A 25,076-nucleotide genomic window follows, 5' to 3' on the forward strand; every position below is an offset into this window, starting at 1 on the left:
ATCCGGAAACCCATTATTCAGAAAGCTCCGAATTACAGAAAGCCTGTCTCCCATAGACTCCATTATAATCAAATAATTAGGATTTTTAAAATTGATTTCCTTTATCTCTGTAATAATAAAACTGTACCTTGTATTTGATCCCAACTAAGATATAATTAATCCTTATTGGATGCAAAACAATCCCATTTGATTTAATTAATGCTTTATTGATTTTTTAGTAGACTTAAGGTATGAAGATCCAAATTACGGAAAGATCTCTTATCCGGAATACCCTTGGCCCCGAACATTCTGGATAATGGGTCCTATACCTGTATATACATTTGAAATACCATTAAATGTAGAAGGTAATTTTTTTGTACTTTAGTTATGGTGTCTGTCAAGAGTTTTAACACAAATCCTTATTACTGAGAACAACAAGATATAACAAAAATACCAAACCCCAGGCAAGACATGTATTATATACAGATATTGCATATACTGTATATGGACACTGCAGAATGCAAAAAAAAAAATGTGTCCACTAAATTTTAGGTAGGTGAATATTTTTATTAGTGACCTTTTTAGTATTGCCAGATCTAGTCTAAAGTGTACTTAATTTGTATACAATATTTAAACTACATAGGAATTTTAGGAAACTTTTTGAATCATGTAACCCTATTCAGTATTACTTCTTAGATTTTATACCAAACTTTCTTAAAATCAACAAATACAGTAGTACATATCGAATGTCAGCTCACCTACATTATTGATACAAGTAATAAATAAAAAAACAATACAAAAATTATTGTACAGGTATCGGACCCCTTATCCGGAAACCCATTATCCAGAAAGTTCCGAAGTACGGAAAGGCCGTCTCCCATAGACTCCATTTTAATCAAATAATTCACATTTTTTTCTCTGTAATAATAAAACAGTACCTTGTACTTGATCCCAACTAAGGTATAATGAGTCTTTATTGGAGGCCCCTTATCCAGAAAACCCCAATTACCCAGCATTCTGGATAATGGGTCCCATACCTGTATAACTGATACCTATACCGGCTAACAATAAAAAAGGCCCCTTCATCAGGCAAAATACAAATAAAAGCTGGAATGACACAAGATGCATACTAGTAGTTTAGAGAGAAGAGTTCACGAGCAATAAATTAGGAAATAACAGATAGATAGAGATAACTTGTGTAGATAATAAAAGTAAATACTCTTTTTTAGGATGGGTTGTAAATAGTCCAGGGGTCTGGATTCAGTCAGGTCACATAGGGGCACATTTATTAAAGGGTGAATTGTCTTTGTCTGACGAAAATATGCCAAAAAGACAATTTGCAGCACATTCACTGATTTACCAAAAGGTGATGGAGACATTTTGCTAGTGAAAAACCTCAGCACTAGAGCATTTTCTTGCCATTTCACCAGGCGAATCTCAACCATTTTTTCATATTTAAAATTTAAAGTGGTATTCTTTATATAAGTTGTAAATGTAAAACATATTTGACAAAATATTTTTAATGCCTCCTGTATTGTTACTGACTGTGCATTTCACACATGCTGACTGCCATCCTCCCACTCACAGATTTGTATACTGAGGTACCATTTTGCTTCCTTTAGCACTTTCCATCAGTTGGAGGTATATGGCATCTCCTAATGAGAAGTAGTGTGTTAGTATCATATATTAATAGTTGTAGAGTTGGCACTGTAGGCATGCAACATTTTTCAAGGAAATATTGGCAAACTGCAATACCATCTTCATGTGGGATGTTAGCATAAGGAGACTCCACATCCATGGTAGCAAGGATGGTGCCCTTGGGAAGTGGACCTATAGTGGCCAGTTTAAAAAGTCAGTGGTGTCCTCTATGAAGCTTCTGTAGGTGTTTTTTTTTTCTGATAATTGGCTTCAGAATGTTTTCTACCCAGCCAGATATGTTAATGTTCAAATACCAGAGATGATGGGTTGTTCTGGGTTCCCTTCCGTGTATTTAGGAAAAAATGTTCCATTTCTGGGGTTCACTGGTATAAAATCCATTAGGTATGCAACTGATAACTTATTTAAGTTCCCTTGTATATTTAAGAGTTGGATCCTCTTCCAGCCTTTTAAAATATGTGGCGTAACAGTTGTCTATTGGCTTCTTTTATGTAATTGGTGGTGTCGAATTACCATACATTTACAATACTATTATATTGTAGGCATAGGCAGATTTTCAATAAGGTTAGGGGAGGCTAGGTCTCCCCAAACCTGCTTGGCACCGTGAAAAAAAAACAATCACTCTGTTTCTGCACTGCTCTGGAACCTTTAACATCAGGAAATCTTCTTGCATTTCTGCAAGCTCCGGTTCTGTTGTAATCAGCTGTGCTCTGATTGGTTTTGATTTCTTCTTGGGCATAGGTGTGAGCAGGGCTGGGGAGATATTACAAACTGAAGACATGGCAGAAACTGGCCTGAAATTTTTCCAGGTCATGGTATATCTATAGTGATATGTAAAATCAACTGGACTGGCTGTGTTTTTTCACTAGTCATCTGACTGGCTTTCTCAATTCAGAAGCAAACATGTTGAAAACATTCTGAATTGAAAAAGCCAGTCGGATGACTAGCAAAATGTCTTCAAGAAAAAAAACAGTCGATTTGACTTTTTACTACATATATGTTGGTGTAGGGTTGAGCTTGAATTTTGTCATTTTTCAACTCAATTGTAACATGAATATGATATGTGTTTAGCTTGCAAGGCAGAATCTGTAGGAGATTTTATGGTACAAATCCTACCCAAAATCATGGCATTATCTAACAGCATCCAAGGAACAAATAGGCTATTACAATTATTTACCTCCTTCATAGAAAAAGAACATTTTCAAATATGCAGCAGCTCATTTCTTACCCCTAAACAGCTAGTAGTGAGCACATTGTTTAGGAGTAAAGAGACTTACCTTAATTTCAGAATTACTGCCACCCCCAATCCTTATGTCTTGTTTGGCCACCTGTATCCTGAGAGGCCTCAGCCAGTTTGGACTGGAATCTGGTTTCTTTTTGCTGATGTCAATCTCTATAAACTCAGCTTTTTCTGGGCATGTCTTCACCAATGTGTATGAATAATCCAGAGGGAAGGGAAAAGTTACTGAGTCAAAAGTATGTATCACTTGGTTTTGACTGATTAGACATACACTCTCTCTTCTAGGGTAGCAGCCTTGGTATCCATTCTCTATGGAGCATATCTCCCCATCCCGACAAGTGTTGTTAAAGCAAGACACATCCCCACCATCTTCACACCAACACTGAACAGTGCAATCTGCACTGGTCCAGAAGGAATCTCCAACCATGTAGTATTTCCCATCCATTTCACAGCCACATTTGCTTACTGGGACACATGCATCAGCGCTGAGTACATAACCTTCATCACACTCACAACCTTCAGTGCAGGGGCTGTTGCAGTATAAGGGTGCTATGATGTCAGCACAAGTAGCAGGACAACTGCTGGTACAAACTGAATAATGGCTGAATTCAGGGCACTGCACGGCCGAGGCTGGGAAAAGATACAGAAAAAGTTAAAAAAAAGATAACCTTTTTTATAGTACATATATTAACAAAACCTTTATGGCAATTTAAGAGATAATATACTATTAAATATGAATATATTGTATATAATAATATGTACCGGTAGTATAATATACTGAAAACATCTATTGGGTTATGTAATAAAAGACACTAGGTTTGCCCAGGAATAGTAAACCATATTAACCCAGGATGTCTCCTAGGCTAAATGTAAGCAATTTTTTTCATTTGAAAATTTTTAATTTTTTTTAAAAAAATTAAGAGTTAGTAGATCCATTGACTATGATCTTTTAGACTCTAAAATGTTTATTCTAATTAAAAAAACACTTTACAATTCACAAATTAAAATTTTAATAAATAGGCCTCTATATGGCTGAGGATGAAATCGGTCAGGTTCCCCAAGATCTTCTTTATTGATGTTATAATTATTTTCACCTGATCTAGGGCTCCTGATTCTAATTTTAGGCATTTGAGCTAGTGATAAATGTGCTTACTTTTTACACATGCAAAATTTGCATTTCTCTTTATGCAAACTATAGATCGCACTACAAAATGTAAATGGTGTATGGTATTTATATATCACCTCTAGCTATCAATGAATGGACTTACTTTGTCAAATCACTGTAGATATTCCACTAACAAGGTCACAAAGTTTAAACATCACTAAAGTAACATTCAAACAATTTGTCATTGAAAAGACTAGTATGAAAACATTTCAGCAGCAGTTGCAAACTATGAAATGTCATGAAAATGGCTATACCCTGCATAGTACTTCTTAACAGAAAACTGCTAACCAATACAAAGCAATAAAAAAGATATTTATTTATTTTTTTATGTTTTGTTTTGAAGCTACAGACCAGGATCAGTGCAGCTAAAACTCTCTCTCCTCTGCCTTCTCCTCTCTCTTTGGAAGGGATCACTGACACCAACTTGCATTCTGTTCAAACAGGAAGTTGACACTCAACTGGTTCTGCACATGCCTTCCCTCTTCTGTTTCATTTGCATTGTATTGATCCGATTGGCTGAATATTGTTAGCCAATGGTATGGTATCAAAGATATGCAAATGAAGCAGGAGAAGGACAGCATGCACAGAACCAGTTCATTGCTTTTTTATTTGGCTGCCTTCCAAACTCTGGTCTGAGAAATCACTAAAAAGAAAAGAAAAATATAACCAAAAAAAATAGACCTATAATTGTATAAATAACAATGTTGGATATAAAAGTGAGACTTGCTTATTTGTCAAGGTTACCAAAGGAGCTGATCTTAATCTTGAGTAGTCAAATCAAGCAGGCATGTTTGGCTAGTGAGCCAACAACTGTATCACACAGGTCCTATAAAGCTTGATCCAGTAAGGAAACATAAACAGCCACAGATGATAAACATGGAAATGGCTGCAAAATACACCCACTACTACATTACTACAAAATAAAAAATATATAAAGTTACTGGTCTGGAAAAGCTTTTACTATAAGTGGCACTGGGAAAAGTCATCTCTGTTTAAAGGTTTACTTCCTAGGGATCAATAAAGCTATAAACATAGAATAAATAACACAATTAGAGTTTAGCAGTGGTTGATTTTAATTGACATGCATTTTGTTATCTTAATCTGCTGTCAAGGGTAAAGTATCATTAAAAATAAGGTACTCCTGATTAACTTTATTTGCTGTTCTGGTGTGTTTTTGCTTAAATTGCTGGCCGTAATCATCCATTTCAACATACAAAATTCCCCAACAATAAAAAGAGGTGGGGTTCACTACAAGGGCCATACACTTACAGAATAGCAAACCAATGCTTCAATAATATTTTAAATATCATCACATAAAAATTAGGAATGTACCAGTTATACTCCTCTAAATGTAGAAGGATTGTGCTTAAAAAAGTTGTGTTTCTGACTGATTTACTGCAAAATTCCACAAAAACACCACTAGTCCCGCCCATCTGTTCCACTTCCTGCTGGCTGAATTCTCTGGATGTGCTGGGGAGCCGGCAGCTCTCAGCACACTACACTGTAGGATAGGAACCAGCAGCTAGGCTGACCTGATAGGGAACTGAAGCCTGTCCTTGCTTGTGTGAGTGCAAGGCTGTGATTGGCTATCCCCCTCCTGCTGTACTTCTGGCAGGGACTGTTAGGACATGCCCACCCTTAATTTGAAACACTGACATGAACTGATAGGATCTATAGGGAGCTCCAATAAAGGGGCCATATTTACAGATAGGATTAATTTTTATTCCAAAATGAAACCAGCACCGTTTGTTTTTTTTTCCATTTATCCAGTATGTTTCCTTTAATAGAAGCATAACCACATTTCTCTGTGAATCACTGTATTTATCAACTAGTCAAGTATTATTAGATAATGAAAAATGACTGAAGCCTATTTCACTCTTTGGCCATGGATCTCCCATAAGCAGAATTTTGAGAAAATTCTAATAATACACTTCATTAACTGACACTTTTTTACTTTGTTGCTAAATCATCCACAATATATTTTTATCCTCTATTTGCAATTTCTATCATTCATGATTAGTATCATTTACTCTTATGGTAGATGTTTAATAAACATACAAACAGAACAAAAACAACTAATAGGACCCAAGGACCACACTTTGTAAAATATGCAGTGTAGGAGAATTAGTGGCAACATAGAAGGTACAGCTGTTGCATGCAAGAATTATGAAATATCAATGTCAATGGCTAAGGGCAAAGGAGAAAGAAGTGTTATGGTAATGGAACACATTGCATTCTATCCTAAAATGGGTCATGGATAATTTTAGAGGGAAGGCAACTGGGCAAAAGTGTTATGAACATGTAAGGCAGTTCAGTATATGCAGATGAGTTACAGAATCCATGTGACTTACCACAACTAGTCTGTGTCCTCCAGTCACCCACAGGAATTCCTAAAGCTTGGCATACAAGGGCATATGCTTGGATCGATTGACAAAAACTGGTGCCATTGTCACCAGAACCACACAGGTCATAAACACAGCTATGAACAAATGCAGTAGGGTCCACCACTGAGCCACATTCCCAGAGAGGACTTCCTGTCATATTTATAAAGCCACAGTATTCCGAGGAAAAGTAAAGTGATTCTGTTGTTGCATCACATGAACTGCAGTTATCTAAACACCCAGGAGAGCATCTCCAGTCTGGGTGGTAAACTCTCCAGCTCTCCCCTAAATCTACTACTGATACAGCTGGTCTCCCATCAGATCGAAGAGTGTCATCTGTCGGATTTTTGTTATAGTTCCCACACATTCCACAAGTAGAGTTAATGTAGGTCCCTGGCACTGATATAGAAGCATAATGTTGTCCATCATACATCACCAGAAGGCCAAAGTCCGTTTCTACAGCAGTTGATAAGCCACTTTGATAAATTTTAATAGCGCCATATTCTAGATTGACTGGGAGGGAAAATATCAAGTTGTTTACCTGTAATATAGATAGAAAAAGAGATTTGAAACTCTGAATATTTTTAATCTAACTCAACAACAGATTCTTTTCCTAATGCAATATTTAGGTGGTTGGAAATTGTTACAATCTGCTGCAGAAATCAAACACAATTAAAAATAGTTGGTAAATCCCCAAAAGTGCTGTAATATCCAAAGCAGGTTATTTTTGTCCCTTTGCTTCAAGACTATGGTATTCACCTCAGTATACAGGGCAGATACAGCCAAAGTAAATTATGGAATTGCAGATTGCTTTATAAAAGCTCTTAGTTAGCAATAAAGCAATAGAGTGAAATAGATTTGTAGTATTCTCTTCGGGGACAAACTGTAGCAGGATAAATAAATTATTAGTAATTGGTTTAGTACTGTGAAAAAGGCAAACTGGCATATGTTAAATCTCTGATTCATTCTTTGCATTCAGACACAGTCTTATTTCTCAATCACCAGTGGTTATATCTGTAGAGTCCATTGGAGAAGAATCACTTAAGATTCATGCCCTGCAATGTGTGTTTGGGATAATTGGTTAAGAGTGTAATGTTTCTAAGAGCATTTGGTGAACAATATCATTTTTTAAGAAGGGTTCTTTGTCTGTTTCTGCTAAACCTCAACTGAAAGGTTTTGTTAGAATTTAACCTACTTTTCTGCTTCTCTTCTGTTTGTCCTCCCCAAATGAACCCTTAAGTTTCAGGGTGTAACTGAATCCCCTTTACAGGAGATAATTACTGGACCTTTGCCAAACATGCTAATAGATACTAAATGGAGCTGTGAGATTGTGAAGGTAGGCTTTTAACTGACAAGTACAGTATGTGAATTATTTATCTGATTTCAGAGCATGATCTATGATACCATGATATCAAATAAAAAATGTGTTTTTTTCCTGAAGCAAAAAGCAATGCATGGTATGTCTACAATTAGTATACTTATGAATAATCCTTTTGTCTCAATCATTCATTAAAAACCATGGTAGCCAATGCAATATAAAACAGAAATGTTAAAATGTTAATATTGTATGGGTATTGCATCCAGTACCCTTTGAAGTGTTCTAGCTAGCTCTGGAAAGGCTCTCTGACTGTCCCAGTTTTTGCTATATTATAGCTAGGCAATTATTTAGCTAATAATTGTTATTTTGCATGAAAAGGAAACATAAGTTATATACCAGCTGTTAAATAAACAGTATTTATCGGTTGCCTAGCATCAATGCAGCCACCCTTGTATGCTTTCATTTTTGTTCAGTCATCATCTGCTGATTCTTACCTTTACTTTCCCAAAGCTGTTCTTAGGAATAACAATATTGTATGAATAGACCTCCAGAGAGATGTCTTTCAGCCATGAAACTGATGAGCCTCCACGGTTCTCATTCTTGGCTTCCACACTAAAGAATGGGAGGTGATTGCCAGGCCAGCAGTGCCTAGCTAGGAGGTAAGAACACGAGCCCTGAAAGTGGAATAAGAGTCCATCAAATGTGTGGTAGTGAGGATCTCCAAAGACCACACAAGTGCTGCTCTCTACAGGGAGACACTGGAAAAATTTATCCTTGGGTTCACAGACTTCATATGGGCCACAGACTGATTCTTGACAGGAAATCTCATTATTGATATCCAAGCATCGACATCGCATGGAGCAATTTGCACTTTCCCAGAACGATTCTCCTTGCCGCAAAAAGTTCCCTAATAACAGAAGAAGGCAATCTTTTATTGTTTTAGCAATACTGAAGCTCCCATCTTTATAGGACAAGTGCAGAACCTCAAGAATTTCTGAAAGGATTTCATTTTAAAGGAAAAAAGTAGCACAAATGCTACAGAAAGCAGTTCTGTTTAATATTATTCCATGATCTGCTACTCATTCCATTGGTAGTTAGTTTTCTCTCAGCCTAGACTTGAGTTCCCAGAATGCCCTGTGATTAATGTTCTGTGATTAACAGACCTGAGAAGAAGATTGTTGTGCAATTCATTGTGGAAATTGGAGTATGGCAAGAAGAGAGCTTTTTTTTTATTTCTGATACATTGTTTTTGTATTCAGGCAAACGGAGTAGGGAATAGCAAATGACAGATGAAAAAGGACTTTCAGTTACAATTTCATTTATAATTAACTTGATTGACATTTTTCAATAATATATATTGCAATGTTTCTTAAAATAACATTTTCTTTCATTATGGGCATGATTTTAATGTCACAAAACCTAAGTTTAGTCATTGTTTCTTTATCCACTCATTGTAGGAGGTACATTATATGTGTGGATCAATACAAAAGTTCCCCAGCCAATATAATTATATGGAAGTCCCGTAGCCATCCAGCTTTCCATGCATTCTTTGCATGTAACAGTAGACCCACAAATCCAATTTGAAAAGCTGAATACAAGAAAAGGCTATAAGGCAGACTTTAACTGCTCATAATGCTTTATTTACCACACAAGATGTTTCAAGCCTATTGACTTGGGTATATCTTTGCAGTGGCAGCACATCTTACATTTTCTGTGTGGCTTACAAGTTGAAGTTCATGTTTAGAATGACTTCCTAATGCAGAAATATAAGAGGAAAGCCACCCCATAATTTCAGCATAAAATACAGAGAACAGATAAGAATTTATTTGTATTCCAAATCATATTTACTTGCCCATACACGTTTTGTTTTTGAACAGGGATATCCTAGAACAGAACCAGGATTTGAAATTTTTTTCGGGACTGCATTGCGCTGCTGCTGTATACCCAGAATGTCATTATTAAGTACCCTGAGATCCTTGTGGTTTCTGATGACTGGCTTGTGCCTTCTTCTTGCAATACTGCAACACTCATTTCATTATTCCCAAAGAACTACTCCTAGTTAAGGCTGGGGATCCAAGCATCTTTTATAAAGACCAAAATAACAAAAGTTGTTCATCACTTTGGCACCCTTAGTGGAGAACACAGGGAAAATATAGGACTAATTTCTAGGTGACCTTTTGCTTGAAACATACTCTTGTACCCAAAGTACTATTCACAATCCCTTATCTCATACAGTTTTTTTTTGTAAATTAAAATTGCAACTGCTACTGTATATAAAAAAGTAAATATGGCATAAAATCTTAAAAAATATTTTACATAAAGCAAGGATTAAAAATAGCAATGGGAAAGGCTTACTGTGTGTGCTCATAAGTAGCAAGTTATAATGGAACCTGTGATGATATTAACCAAAAGAAAAATGCCATGGGGATATTATAGTAATACTGATGCTTTTCTGTTAATAATAAGAATCCACATCAGCCCGTAAGTTCTGATTCTCTGTGGTCTGCACAGTTCTATTTATTGGAGTGTAAGAAATTCAGATAATGCTAGGTTAGGTGGTGAGTTGAGTGCGAGACAGCAATATGGATATAAATCACAAAATACTTTTTGTAAAGGAAGCTGGAGTTGGTTATTAGGCCATTCTTGTTAAAGTAAAACTACACCCAGAATAAATACTTATTCAACAGATAGTTTATATTATGTTAAGTGACCTATAAAATAATCTTGCCAAACTGGAACATATTTATCGGTAAAAATTGCACTTTTTCCTTTTCCATTTTGTGATGGTCTGTGTGCTGCCTTTAGAGATCACCTGACAGGAAATAATGCAGCTCTAACTGTAACTGGAAGAAGCGTGGGAGTAAATGACAGAACTTCGTCTGTTAATTGGCTGATATGGCCTAGCATGTATGTGTGCCTTGGCTTGTTTGTGTGCACCTTAAATTATATAATCCCAGGAGGTTTATTTAGACGAAGCAGGGTTTTACTTATGAGCTTGTTTAAGCAATATATTTTTATAGAGACCTACATTGTTCAGGGGTATAGTTTTCCACTCACAACTATGTTTAGCAGCAATCAAGAAACAAGTACAATAAGTACACAAATAGGTATACCATAAGGTTTATAGTATAGATGAGTATGACATTATAAAAAATGCGTAAGATAAAAACTTTAAACAATACAGGACACTGTTTGTTCCACTCTTCAAATATAATCCCTAATTGCATTATGTCTATTCAAAATAATTTTCATCATATTTATGACACTGAACTTTACTTTCATAAATTCAGAAATGTAATTGAATTTTTCATAGCTACTTTTTTGATTTTGCTTCAGTATAAAGCAACCGAGGCCATTGTGTAGACATGTTTCTTACTGCATTTACAATGATGGCCTTGTCTCCATAGAAAGGCTTCAATACCTTTTAGGCTGCAGCCATTAGCTGGGTCAATCTCTTTTCCATCTATCCTATAAAGCCAACGACCAGGAACATTCACATTTGTAGTTTCTTCAATGTTCACAATTTCAGGAGAACGGGAGCTAGGGACACTGAAGAAATTTGTTCCATTGCCTCCATTAAATCCAGCCTACAAAAGGAAAATTTTTGTTAAAAAAAAAAAATTATTTACAGATTTACTGGCCCCTAAAAACCAGTTCTAAAGCTTTAAATGCCTTTAAAACAGCATTGTACTAATACCATGTGTACTCTACTAACCCCAAAGGTTTCTGCCACCATATTAATACATTTTACATGATTATTCTGTGTGATACTGCAGCCTTACAAAGTACCAGCAAATTTAATTCAACATTGATTTATCAATATATGCCCTGTTCTGTTAAGGCCTGCTCAGCCTTTTATGGGTTGGAGTCGACAGCACTAAATGGAATTTAAAGCAAATAATATTAGAGGGGACTATGTAGGCAATCAAAACAGCTTTGCAATTTGTTTGTATTTTGCAGGCAAAAACTGCAAATTGGTTTTGGATGTACCTCTACTGTACGCCTGTAGCCTTTCTGTAAACATTAAGGGGGCAGATTTATCAAAATGTAAAATTAGAGCTCACTACATTGGGCAATTTTTTTTGCGAGTAAGGAAAAAAGTCACAGTCGCACCAAAATAGTCACCATCATATCAACAAAAAGTTGCATGCCTCAAAAAAATCATGCAATAAAAACAATTTTTTTGCAGTTTTGCAATTTTTTTTGTAGTTTTATGCATTTTTCATTGAAGCAAAATGGGACAGATTCGCTCATCACTTGTGAATTATATTTATATAATTTTCACCCACTGAGGAATCCCATCGAAATTAATAGAGAGTGGTAGAGTTCACCTGCAAATGCTACCAAACAGGAAAAAAGCAAGGAAGGAGTTTTATTGTTATATGAGTACCTGTTTATGTTCTATCTTTGTTGTAAGCAAACTTTTAAAGATTGATTTTCCATTGACTGTTCTCAGCCATTAGTGATTTTTGTCCCATATAATATCAGCCAATTTGCCTACCTGTTAGGCCATAACGCCTCGCATAAAGCATAATTACGCAAGGTTTAGACTAACTAGTAGAATTTGGGAGAAGAATTTGGAGGACATAATGAGACTTAGGTATTTTCTAATATATACAATTGGGAGTATAATGTTTAAACTATAGTAAATATGGCATTTTATTTGTAAAGGAGCACTTATATATTGCCTTTATAGCAGGGATATTTAACTAATGTTTAGTCTATAGAATAATATATTAACAAGAATTCTAATTATTGAATATGAAAAATTCCACCATCTCAGTGAGGTTTTATAACACCAACCAATGTGAAAAACAGTTAAAACCAGTCCATGTGATAATTACAAATATAACTTCTAACCTGAGCCATCACGCCACCAAGACCAGTGAGAGGATCCCCTCCACTTGCTGTTCCTGTGGTCCAAGTGATCTCTGCATAGTTAAACATGGAAAAGCTGGATGCCCCGTCTGAAATCAGCAGAGCTTGAAATGTATTCACCTGAAAATGTAATCAAAGAAGTATGAAAGCACCATATCTGTCTCGCCCTTATCATCTCTGGAAGACTGACAGGTTTATTAGGACTTGGCAAGATGATATGATAAGATCCACATTAACAAAATCTGAGATATAGAAACCAGGAGAGATAGGGACAAAAGTCACACAAAGAATGCTAGAGCAATTTGTTTCATATAACAACAAGTGACACATTGACATATTAAGAGGCCTTTCCTAATTTGTTTTATTTTTACAATAAATAATGAATTAAACTAATGTTATTCATTATCTACTGTTATTCCTAAGGTAAATATCAATGATTCTGATGCCTTCTTTTATTTCTTACTTTAAATAATTAAGTTAATTCTTAATATTTTATAGAATGTCTAGCACTTTTACAATTGGTCTTCATTATTTGCCTTCTTTTTCTGATTCTTTAATGTTTTCAAATGTGGGTCACTGAGCCCAGTAGCCAAAAAATTATTGCTCTGTGAATGTACAATTTTATTGTTACTTCTCCTGTTCATATTCCAGTCTCTCATTTAAACCACTGCCTAGTTAATAAGATAAACACGACCCTAGCAACCAGATAGCTGCTGAAATTCCAAACTTGAGAGCTGCTGTACAAAAAGCTAAATAACTGAAAAACCACAAAAAATAAAAAATTAAAAAACAATTGCCCTAAAAAAAAACTTAAAAAATAAATAATAATAAATAGGCCCTATAGTTTGTTTTGACCTTTTTCATTCTAAACCTCAGACATCACCAAGTGATGAAGATTCCAAAAGATTCAACTTGTAAAGCTAAATCCCTTACATATATGTGTGGATCTACCTGCTCTTCCAAGGTGTGAATTCTACAAGCCTACATATTATGTTACTATGGATAAGAAGGGTATTATGCTTACACACTACACACAACACATATCTGTTTGGTATGACACTTCCTTGTATTTATAAAGCCAGAGAAAATAAAACCACTCCACATCAATTAAATAAAATATAGTGAATGTCAGGTTCCTCATGTCCCAGAGTTTTTTAGGTTTTCCAAAAAATTATGGCACAGTTAGCCATTTATACCACCTTGCTTGATGAAGATAGCTATGACGAGTCCACACCTTACGTTTACAATTCATTTCAATTTTCAAAAGCCAGTAAATATCTTGATTTTAATACAAATTCTCTAAATTTTACATGTCAAACTGAAGCAAAGACATTAACATAATTAGATATTAGAAATATTGGCAAATCCAACTCTCAAGTGCTACAGTGGGTGACATATTTTGAAACTGAACGTACCCATGAATAACACAGGCTTAACCTACCTATAGAAAGCCATCACTATATTTTTTATGCGTGCAGCTGTTGCAGTATTTTGATTGCAATAAGCAAACTCAATAATCAGAAGCAATGTAAGTGACTGGAAGAAGAAATTATGGTTTAGCGTAATTAGATTTTGACTCCTGCTCACACATGGATTATTCAGCAATCATTAGGCAAATGCAGCATTGCAAAAAACCAACACAAATACTAATTTACTACTCAGCGGAGGGGGTGGGCACTAACGGCATTCCTTTCATCAATAATTTATTTTTGGAATCGATATTGTTACCTCTAGAAAGCAATGGAATAGTAACGTTATTTAGCAGTAGTTCTCTTAAGTATATCACACAAATTGATTTGATCCACTGTCTGATCTAATTACATTTATATGTCATTATCTATAATTACGCTCTGCCTACTATAGAGTGTATGCACAATGTACTTTACCAAGTTTTTTAATTGTATCACAAGGACTAATTTATTCTGCCACTTTTTGGCAATTTAATAAGGAGGTTTCAAGCATTAGTGTTAGACATTAGACATTTACACCTCAACTTTGAAGTAATGTAAAACTAGCTCCAGGTCTAGGATCCCACAGTATCCAATCAGATGCTTGCTATCTAATAGCAGACCAGTAAAGACTAGCTGCTGATTTGATGCCAGAGGCATCATTTTTCTTTTTTATGAATAAGGCAGCATACACCCATATAATTTTGATATGTTTAAGTATACAATAGAAAGCAAAAATGAACAATACAAAAGAGTATTTACAGGTGTTGTGCTGCTTCCACCATAGAAGGTAACCTCATCCCATGTGACCGAAAACACCCAGGTGGCTGTGAAATATGGAAGGTTCCTAAAGTGCTTTCTGATTTCCTTGGATATTTTCTTCAGCATTGCAGGATCTGTAGTTTCCTTATAGTAGATCTCCCCACGGATCCCATTGTGGACATCAGCCCAAAAAGGTGCAATAAAGGCTCGTCCATCTGATAAAGGAAATGCTTCTGGGGTAAACTGGCTAAGAAGAACATTGAATGAAATCACACCATTGTTGTTAACCTGTAAATGGCAAGCAACAAGATAGAACAAGTCACTTTTTTTGGTCAGTGCAATTTAGAGACAAAGTCACAGGTAATATAAATCTGGCATTTATAGTTGTGTATGCTTTTAAAGATGAATATTCCTTTAGCAAACTTGCTAATGCTTTTAACGTTGCAGACAGACCAGTACCATCTTCTTTAATGAGAAATGCTATTGGCCTATTTCAGAAACAGTTTGTTTTTTAATACCCTGATTTTGATTTTAAAAAAAATGTATGTAAAAAAAGTATATATATTTTTGTATTGCATTTTTTATATAGTACAAGTGCATGCAGTGCTCTCCAAAATGTAAACACAAACACAAGTTACAATAAATTAAACAATTAAAAGTAAAAATAGATAAGTGCTAGGATTCTGAATACACAGTTGGAATGCGGTCCCTGTCCTGAAAAGCTTACAATCTATTAGTAGCTTTATCATAGAAGTGTAGTGATTGGTTGGTCTGCCAGACAGCATGGGAGCTGAGAGTAAAATTGCACAGCCAAAGATGGGGGTGGGGAGTGTAAATAAAAAAAAAAACATACTGTAACCAGGAGTATTTTTTCTGCAATTACAATATGATAATTGTATGCTAATGATGCACTGGATTTCATTACTTTATTATTTCTTTTCAAACTATGTATTTCTCAAACCTGCCTATGTAAGGAAGTATGAGGGCAGGATATATATTTTGTATTTCAAATTGTATAAAATAGCCATGCATATAAACTCTAATCAGTTTTAGTGATTTGTGAATCTGTCCCATTTCGCTTCACCGAAAAATGAGCAGAAACTTTGAAAAGATTCACGAAACAGAGAAAAATGAGCAAATCACAGAAAATGATGTGTGTCAAAAAAATTCTTGCATATGTCAAAAATGTACACGTCAAAAGAATTAGGTACGTGTAAAAATATGCCGCAAATTCATGCCTGTCAAAACATTTCGCTCATCATTAACCAGGGTCTTTAATACTTCTAGGTGACATAATATATTTTTACCCCATATGTCCATATGGTAAGGTAAGGGTACTAAATATTCACTCTTTCAGAACTACAACTCCCAACACCTGCAGCAAATGATGCAGTAGAATGCAGAGAGCAAAGCTTTTGGAGTGGCAAAGGATCACTATCCCTAGTCAGAAAGAACAGGAAGTGAGATATACAAATACAACTGGCTTCCTGTCCAGACTTCCCTTTCTGTTTTCCTTTCTTAACAGAGAAGCTTTTATTTATCTTCATCTTTCCAGTATATGAGAAAATGGAGCAGTAATGTCTGAATTTTATATTATTGTACAGTAAGCTTCAAGCAAATACGCAATACATGCTATCAGTCATAAAAGAACTATATATTATGATTGACCAGGTGTGAATAGAATTTTATAGAATATTGGAATATCTGTTCTTTTGCTATAATACTTAAGATTGTTTAACTCACCAGACAAGCATCATATATAACACAATTTCATTGAAAGCAGATAATAATACCCTGAGATTTGAAAAGTCTGCATTCCTAATATTGTATTCTGTGCCATAAAATCAATGATGGCTTCCAGGGTCATGAAAACAGAAGTCACTATTATATTAATGGATGAATCTGAAACATTCTGCACATTGTAGAAATAATGAAAAACCCATAGAAAGAGCAAAAAAAATTGCATTGCAGGTACATGAGTAAGGGTATCACCTAAATATACAATATTACATATATTGAATAATAATTTTCTGATGACTCCAACCTTGTAAACTGTTATATTGTTGAAATAGAATGATCCTAACTGTAACTTAATATTATATTACCTTAATGTACATTAAATATATATATGTAGATATTAAAATACAGATTACAGGTATTTTCTGCTGTGTCATTTTAATGCGCATCAAAAGCTACATTAAGAGTGGGCTACAAAAATAGAAGATTTGTGAACCCTGGCATATTTTATGATAACCGAACCTTAGGCTGTAAAAATGATCAGATAAGTGTTATGAAAAAAAGCTTTATTGTATGATCCATCTTAATAAAACATAATTATATTTGGAATAACAATGATCCTACATACAAACCCAAACTGAAGCCTCCATTGGGTGATAGCATATAGGGGTCCTACATTCCTAAAATTAATGGATTTATATTTTTGACAGCCTCAACCCTACACAATAATATTTGCTACTTACATAAAGTGTTCTGTATGGGACCCCAAAAAATATAAAAGGTATGGACAGTTTAATTTCTGCTGAGCTTCCATCATCCACCTTTGGAGTTTTGGTATCATTTTGCCAGAAGGGATACAATATCTCTCTTGACTGTGCTGTAGGAATAAACAGAACAATATAACCAATTATCTCTATTCAATATCTAACATTAGTAACACACTAGTTTTGCCTTAAGATACTAACCTTGTAACAAAATGAGTGCAGACCAGAGTCCCAGCAGAAATGGACAATTCATTCTGAAGCAAACAAGTGTTACAGTTAACACATTTCAAATCAATCGCATTGCCCTATAGATAGCATGGCTGCAATTGTTATAGACAGTATCATTGCAAAGTATCAGAGTAACACTAATATCATGATAATGACTTTGCTTTTTATGGGCTTCAGAAGCAACTTTTTGTTATTATGACCCGTCTTATTGTCTTTTCCCACAGCTAAATATGGGTCCCTGAAAGTTCATCATAAAGTCTTCCTGTATGGGTTTCAAAGGGTTGAAATGGCTATATCTCTTGCACTATGCTCTTGTATATTTGGGCATTATTTTATACTGTATCAGTGTTCTATCTCCTCTTGGAAGATAACAGCTAAAAATATTCAAGATATTGCAATCTAATGTTAATAGCGTTCTGGGATTGGTAATGGAGAAAGTCAACACAAGAGAAGACAAGCCTTGCATGGAGATTAGAAGTTGCTTTTTATAGTGGGCTAGGAAATAATTGAACTGTTTTTCTGTTGGGCAAGTAGTTCACTAATTTGTTTGTAATGGGACAGTTAATCTGCTGGCCTTGATTATCATGGTTGTTGCACAACAGGCCTGTAGTTGATAAACTATAAGTTACAGAATCCTCAGTCTGCTTGGTGCTCTGTTTGTGCATTAAGTTAAAAGCAGTCTTTTATGTAAGTTGGGTAACAATATCTTATCGAAAGCTTTAACCTCTGAATATGTATGCATTGCAATGGGTTTATTGTAGTGGAAACTATCTTGTGCCCCCTTTGTAATAAGAGGCACCAAGTTTGCCCAGGTGCAGTAACCTATAGTAACCACACAGCAGGTCACATTTACTGGTCACTTGTTTAAAAGCAAAAACATCCTATTGGTTGCTATGGGTTACTGCTACTGGGCAAACTTGGTACCTCTTATTACATAGGGGGCACAAGATTTTCCACTAAAATAAACCCATTGCAATGCGTACATATTCAGAGGTAAAAGCTTTCAATAAGATATTGTTACCCAACTTAGACTGCTTTTAACTGAGAGATGCAGGTCTTTGCCTTTTGTGTCCTGATATATTGGCTTACAGTCTCAATCAAGAAACAGGAAGTGACATATAAAATTGCTTCATAAAGACTGCTGAGAAATAGCACATGCAACATCACTAAGATCAAGCTATAGCAAGACCAGAAGTTTTTAAATTTCTATTTAAACATACTATCCTAGGTATGCTAGGTCTTTAATGTAGTGTGACTGCTCTGAGTAACAGATGTTTTAGACTTCTAGGTCTCAGATATCTCTTTTGAGTCTTTCTTTGAGCTTTGCAAAGCAAACAGATCTCCTTTACAGTCAAGTTTCAGAGGTTTCTACTTTACAGGTTTCCTAAACACCATAAAATATATTGTAAAGGTCTTTGAGAAGACATTTCACATATCGGGTGTCTCTTCTGTAGCAGCTTCTGTAAGCTTGTTAAATAATCTTGTGGTTTACAGAAGAATCTGTCTCACACACAACACATAATTAGAAGGGTAGTTTATCTTTAAATTTGCTTTTAGTATGATGTAGACAGTGGACATTTGCAGTTGGTCTTCAGCAGCTCTCCAGTTTGGAATTTCAGCAGCTATCTGGTTGCCAAGTTCCAATTAACCTGGCAGTGGAATAGTAATACCGTAGAAGTGGGCCTAAATATAAATTTAAGTAATGAAAATTAACTATAACATTGTAGCCTGACAGGGCAATATTTTTTTTTTTTTTTTGGTAGTCAGGGTCTGTGACAGCAAAAGGCAGGTGGAAAGATGGAGAACAGTAAGCAAAGGCAAAGGCATTCTTTAACATACTAAAAGTTAATTTATAGTCAAGGTACCCTTTTAAGTATTTTACCACCATTTAGTTTTGCATTTGTAAGCTCAACCTAGAGGTGTGGAAGTAGTAGTTCACTGCCATAGGGAACATTTACATAAGCATCCCTTATACAAACGTTTTTTTATAGCCATAATACATATCTTAATCCTACCTGATGATACAAAGATGCCTATTCTTTCTGCATCTTCCACTATCTTCAATTCTGATGTGTGACACCTGCTCATTGACAGAACCATCCACAGATTATTACATTCACCCTTTCAAGCACATTTAGCCTGGTCTCATCTTCATATAGAAAGGGGCATAGAGACCAGAAAAACAATATTACTTCCATATCTTCCAAATCTGGCAAATGGAAATATCTGCCTGATTTTCAAATATATAGTAAGTGCTACATTGCACAAGTGTAGTTACCAATGGCAACCAATCAGCAATTAGCTTTGGTCTACGGTCTACTAAAAGTAGAAAAACTTGGCAACTGCACTTGTATAATTCTGTGAATTGTATTCCATTGTGAAAAAAGAAATCCTGACACTGATCTAAATTTGGTGTAATTTCCTAGATAGCATATTCCCAGCATGTACCAAATTGTCTGTTAAAGGTTAATATTCATGAAATCTTTTTTTAAACACACTCCAGCGGAATGCAAAAGTCATTGTAGAAAATTCATGTATTTACAGTATATAGGATAAACGTGAAAACACGATCTTGGCTGCAACTATTGCTGCCTTATGTCTTATAAATACAGTGATCAACTGAAATACGCTTTCCTCACACGTAAATGACTAACACCGAGCACATCAGTGTTCCTTTAGCTTCTTTTCTACTAAGAAATGTTAAAATCTAATAGTAAAATCTGTATAAACAATAGCTAAGCACCTATATTTATGTTTAATCAGCTGCATTTTCTAGTTTGATATCTAAAAAGCTAAAAAATACAATATGCTGTTGTGTGTATATATATATATATATATATATACACACACACATATATATATATATATATATATAGTCACAAAAAACTGTACATTAAGACATAAGGAGGTTACAGACCTGACCAAGATGAGAATAGCATTAGAACCCGAACTTTGAAGTAAAGAAGTGTTGCGTTCTCCTCCTTTCTAGTGTGACAGGTTGGGAAAAATAGATATAATTCCTCTGGTCCTCTCCCCAAATTGAAGCCTTGGGTTTGTCTGATGTTATGCGAGGAGGAATGTGAGTGAAGAGCCGGAGAATGGTTTATCCCTATTGATTAGGTTAATCTAACAATCCCTGGGTTTTTTTGGGCTGTGAAATTGGAGTGAGACTGTTTCCCTGAAATCTTACCTCCCTTAAAAAAAAAGAATTCAGATGAAAATGTCAACTCCTTGGACTGGGCTCTTACTCTTTCTGACCAGAAATACTTTCAACTAAAGAACACAAAAGAGAAAACCCCTTTCACCTTTCTCTAAAAAAAAACTTTACCTATTAAGTTACCAAATTAGCATCAGTTTAAAACACTAAACAAAAGAAGTTGACTTTGCATTTAAATGAGGAAGTCAACTTTGCATAGAAGTCTTTTTGTTCAAGAACAATTTAGCAAATTGATTGTTATCTTTTTTTCCTCTTTGTTAATAAAAAGGAAAGTATAGAACCTTTGAAATAGACCGTTTAGTTTCTTCTCTATGCTTAATAGCTCCTTATTCCTGAAGGCTATGTTGATCAAATGGTTACCAACCATCACAATGGTGAGGCCTCCCCCACCCATTGCTATACTATTATTTCTTCAAACTTTTATTTTAATGACAAAATAAAATAACTGACACTTACTAAACCATTTAATTGGTCAATTAAGACTCATATATTGTTGGGGGGGGGGGAATCATGCTTTAAAAGACCAGCATGATGTAGTTGTCCATGTGTCTCATAGTTTGTTAGATTTAATGTTATATATAATAGAATAAATATTAATAGAAAAGTTAGAATTTTTGATGGATGTTGGCACTATAGAGAGATGCCCACAAACACCTAAATAGAAAGACTACAGCTGAAGCCAGCCTTAATGATTCCTTATGGCTTAACTTGTACCATATGTTGCAGAAATATTGTAAAATCTGATGCATTTCTTCTGTCGTTTTCCTCCGGCTATGTATTAAATAATTTTCCTCTTGCATTTTGTACTAATTCTATTTCACAAAAATATGTGTTATCCTGTGCCAACAAGCCGTTCGGAAACATGTATTTTAGCCAAAAGAATAATCAAGAATTCAATAAACATGGTTGTGAGCTTGCAAGGCCCATTACAGACACTGGAGTTTTATGATTCTATCTTGCGCAGTCATGTGTGTGTGTATTAATGAAGATTTACAATTCATATCCATTCCTTCAGCACATGTGGACAGAAATGCCTATTAGGAACATTTTGGCAGGCATTTCATAAATAAATTCATATAAACATCTGTTCATTTCAAATGCTTCTTAGTTAACTAAGAAGTTTTTGTCTTTAATCTGAGAACATGGTTAAGAAATGGTTACCAATTAAGCTGAATTAGCTGCAGTGTGAGGAACCTCTCGTCATTAAAAATGAAAGGTAATAGTTTAGTAATTTATTTTTAGTGACTCCATTGGCTAGACAGAAGTAGGTAGGGTTATTATTTCAGGTCCTCTAATGACTTGTAATGTTGGTAAGTGTACCTATTCAGTATATGCTTAGAAACATCTGATAACTGCACCATACCATCACAATAATATGCAAGTGAAGTTGTGTTACAGTTAATTTTAGATTTTCTTACTTAGCTCAGGGAAACTGTCTTACCCTTATGGCTAAACAGTATAAATCCCCCAATGTCATTGGCACGTATACTTATCTGCTGCCACAATACCACATCTCTAGCAAATTTTTAGCAGCGTGCTCCTTGAGGAAATATTTTCACCAAAACCACAAAGTATCAGTGCATCATATTTATTGTAAAAATATATAAATATAAAAATAATATACAGCCAAATCAGTCAATCTATACATTTCACAAGCTTTATACTACAGGGACCTGTTATCCAGAAAGCTCGGGACCTGCGTTTTCCGGATAAGGGATCTTTCTGTAATTTGGATCTCCATAACTTAAGTCTGCAAGAAATCATTTAAATATTGAATAAACCCAATAGGCTTGTTTTGCCTCCAACAAGGATCCGTTATATCTTAGTTAGAATCAAGTACAAGGTACTTTTTTATTATTACAGAGAAAAAGGAGATAATCTTTAAAAATTTGAATTATTTACTTATAATGGAGTCTATGAGAGACAGCCTTTCCATAATTCAGAACTCTCTGGATAACAGGTTTCTGGATAAGGGATCCCTTACCTGTATAATAAAGAATATTTTAGGCTCCAGGCCTCATTCATTCCTTTAGGTTCAATTGTATCTAGCCTGTCTATCCATCTTGCTCCTGCTCTCAATAGTGCAGTTCTCCAATCTCCCCCTTTAGGAGGGATTTCCACCTGCCACTATCCATCTTAGGCTGGGCACACAATGTTTGGCCAGATAAAAGTGTCTACCTACATGTGTGTGGATTCTGTTGTTTTCTGGGTCAAAACCATTGATGGACCTTTTGTATTTACCTACAGTATTTACACATGTATTTGACGTGTGTTTTCTCCCACATATAATTTCCCACAGGGACATTTGAGGGCATAGACTACCCCTTCAGAATTACAAAAGTAATATTCTTTCACTGGAATTCTGTAGTCCTTATGGGGATGTATAACAAACTATCCTTATACTTACTGCAATTTAAGCAAGCAAACGAGTCAATTTTGGTAGACCTAAGAATCTAGTTAGTTTTTTTTTTTAGGTTGTTCTATTTTAACCCTAACCACACAATAAGCAATATTCCTGCTTCTTTTGTAACAGAAGAGAGAGAGAAGAGAGAACAGTTTGCCAAATGTATGGATTTGTACCAGTAAGGACTAATGTTTCCTAACTATTCTCTCTATTTTCTGCTATGTGGCTAAAATTCTGTCACTAGGGGGATTCTTTTCTCAGGTTTAGAGCTTTTAGAGCCCCTCTGAAGTGATTCTCGTCATATTTTCAATGCTGTATCTCTAGTGTCCAACACTTCTATTTCATTATAACCCCTATGTGTGAATTTACCAATCTATTTTTAAATATTTTCCAAATATTTAATCTCATCTAATTCTTATATGTAAAAATTGGCCATTTGGAATACCTTTGATTGTACTTGAGGTATGAAAGTTATCTGGTCACAGAACGTTGTTTCTCTCCAGGGGTTTGCAATATAGCTCCTTAGTAATTATCCCTTGTTATGTTGGGTTGAAAAACGCAACCTACTGTTCCTTCACTTCAGCTTATTCTTCTTAGGCCCCCCATTTTCTAAACGCTACTCCTCCTACAGTTTTAGGGGTACAAAACCCAAGCTCTCCACACTTCTTCACCCTATAGCGGAGCAGGTTTCTTGTGCTTTTCTAAGCGATCCCCCTGTCTTCTTGTGGCGCCGCTCCGAACACCCCAATTTTTCCTTTGACTTTGACAGAGAAGATTTTCAAACTGCTGCCACACTTACAGCTTTGAAGCTACACCCCCCAAACTTGAATAACATAATAATGGGGTTAGCCCGAATGAAACAGCGACATTTGTTAGATGACTCAAAGTGGGAGAGGCCAGCAACAGCCAATCAAATCTCACCCATTGACTTTTATGGGGAAATTAAAACTGCTGCCAATCTTACAGCTTTGAGGCCACACTCCCCAAACTTGAATCACATAGTCATAGGGTCAGCCTGAATGAAAATATGATGATTTCTGGATGCCCAAAAGTGGGCGGAGCTGTGAACAGCCAATCAGATTTTACCTATTGCCTTGGCAGAAATCCAACCTGCTGCCATTCTCACAACTCATAACATCAGGGTCCCCACACTTTGCAGAGTTAGGCACCTGGTAACTGTGGTTCAAGGTTAGAAAAAGTGGGTGGAACCACCAACAGCCAATTAGATTTACCTATTGACTTTCAATAGGAAAATTCAACCTGCTGCCATTCTCACAGAATTAACCCCAGGGTCCCCAAACTTTTCACAGTTGGTCACTAGGGGACTGCAGTTTTAATTTGGAAAGTGGGCAGAGCCACCAATAGCCAATCAGATTTCACCTATAGAATTTTATTGGTTTGATGCCAGGGTTCCCAAACTTTGCACATTCAGTCACTGGGTGACTACGTACTCAAGGTTAGAAAAAGTGGGTGGGGCTGCCAAAAGCCAATCACATTTCTTTCATTGTTTTCAGTGGGAAAATTTTATCTGCTGCCATTCTCACATGTTTAATGTCAGGGTCCACAAACTTTACACAGTTTGTCACTGGGTGACTATGTTCAAGTTTCGAAAAGTGGGCGGGGCCAACAACAGCCAATCAGATTTCACCTATAGACTTCATATGTTTAAATTTAAACTGCTGCCATTCTTTAAATATTAATACTAAGGTCCCCAAACTTTGCAAAGCAGAGCCACCAACAGCCAATCCATTTCCACCCATTAAATTTCATTGGTTTATATTTAAACTGATGACATTATTTAAGTATTAATTCCAGCACTGTTAAACTTTCCAAAGTTAGTCACTGGGTTTTGCCGTTCAAAGTTAGAAAAAAGTGGGCGGAGCCACCAATAGCCAATCA

General features: G+C 35.5%; 1 protein-coding gene across 1 annotated transcript in view; it reads right to left on the reverse strand.

Moving 5' to 3' along the window:
• tecta.1 (tectorin alpha, gene 1) overlaps positions 1-17,581 on the reverse strand; it is a 47,497-nt gene extending 29,916 nt beyond the window's left edge. Inside the window, exons 1-8 of the mRNA XM_031906220.1 lie at positions 17,530-17,581; positions 17,308-17,441; positions 14,828-15,115; positions 12,600-12,737; positions 11,161-11,326; positions 8,234-8,646; positions 6,392-6,962; positions 2,913-3,505 (exon numbers count right to left, since the gene is read on the reverse strand). Of these exons, the coding sequence (XP_031762080.1) occupies positions 2,913-3,505; positions 6,392-6,962; positions 8,234-8,646; positions 11,161-11,326; positions 12,600-12,737; positions 14,828-15,115; positions 17,308-17,441; positions 17,530-17,581 (2,355 nt within the window). The remainder of the gene's footprint in view (positions 1-2,912; positions 3,506-6,391; positions 6,963-8,233; positions 8,647-11,160; positions 11,327-12,599; positions 12,738-14,827; positions 15,116-17,307; positions 17,442-17,529) is intronic.
• Between the last annotated feature and the right edge of the window lie 7,495 nt (positions 17,582-25,076).

The sequence above is a fragment of the Xenopus tropicalis genome, chromosome 7 (assembly GCF_000004195.4).
Source record: "Xenopus tropicalis strain Nigerian chromosome 7, UCB_Xtro_10.0, whole genome shotgun sequence".
Taxonomy (NCBI): Eukaryota; Metazoa; Chordata; class Amphibia; order Anura; family Pipidae; genus Xenopus; species Xenopus tropicalis.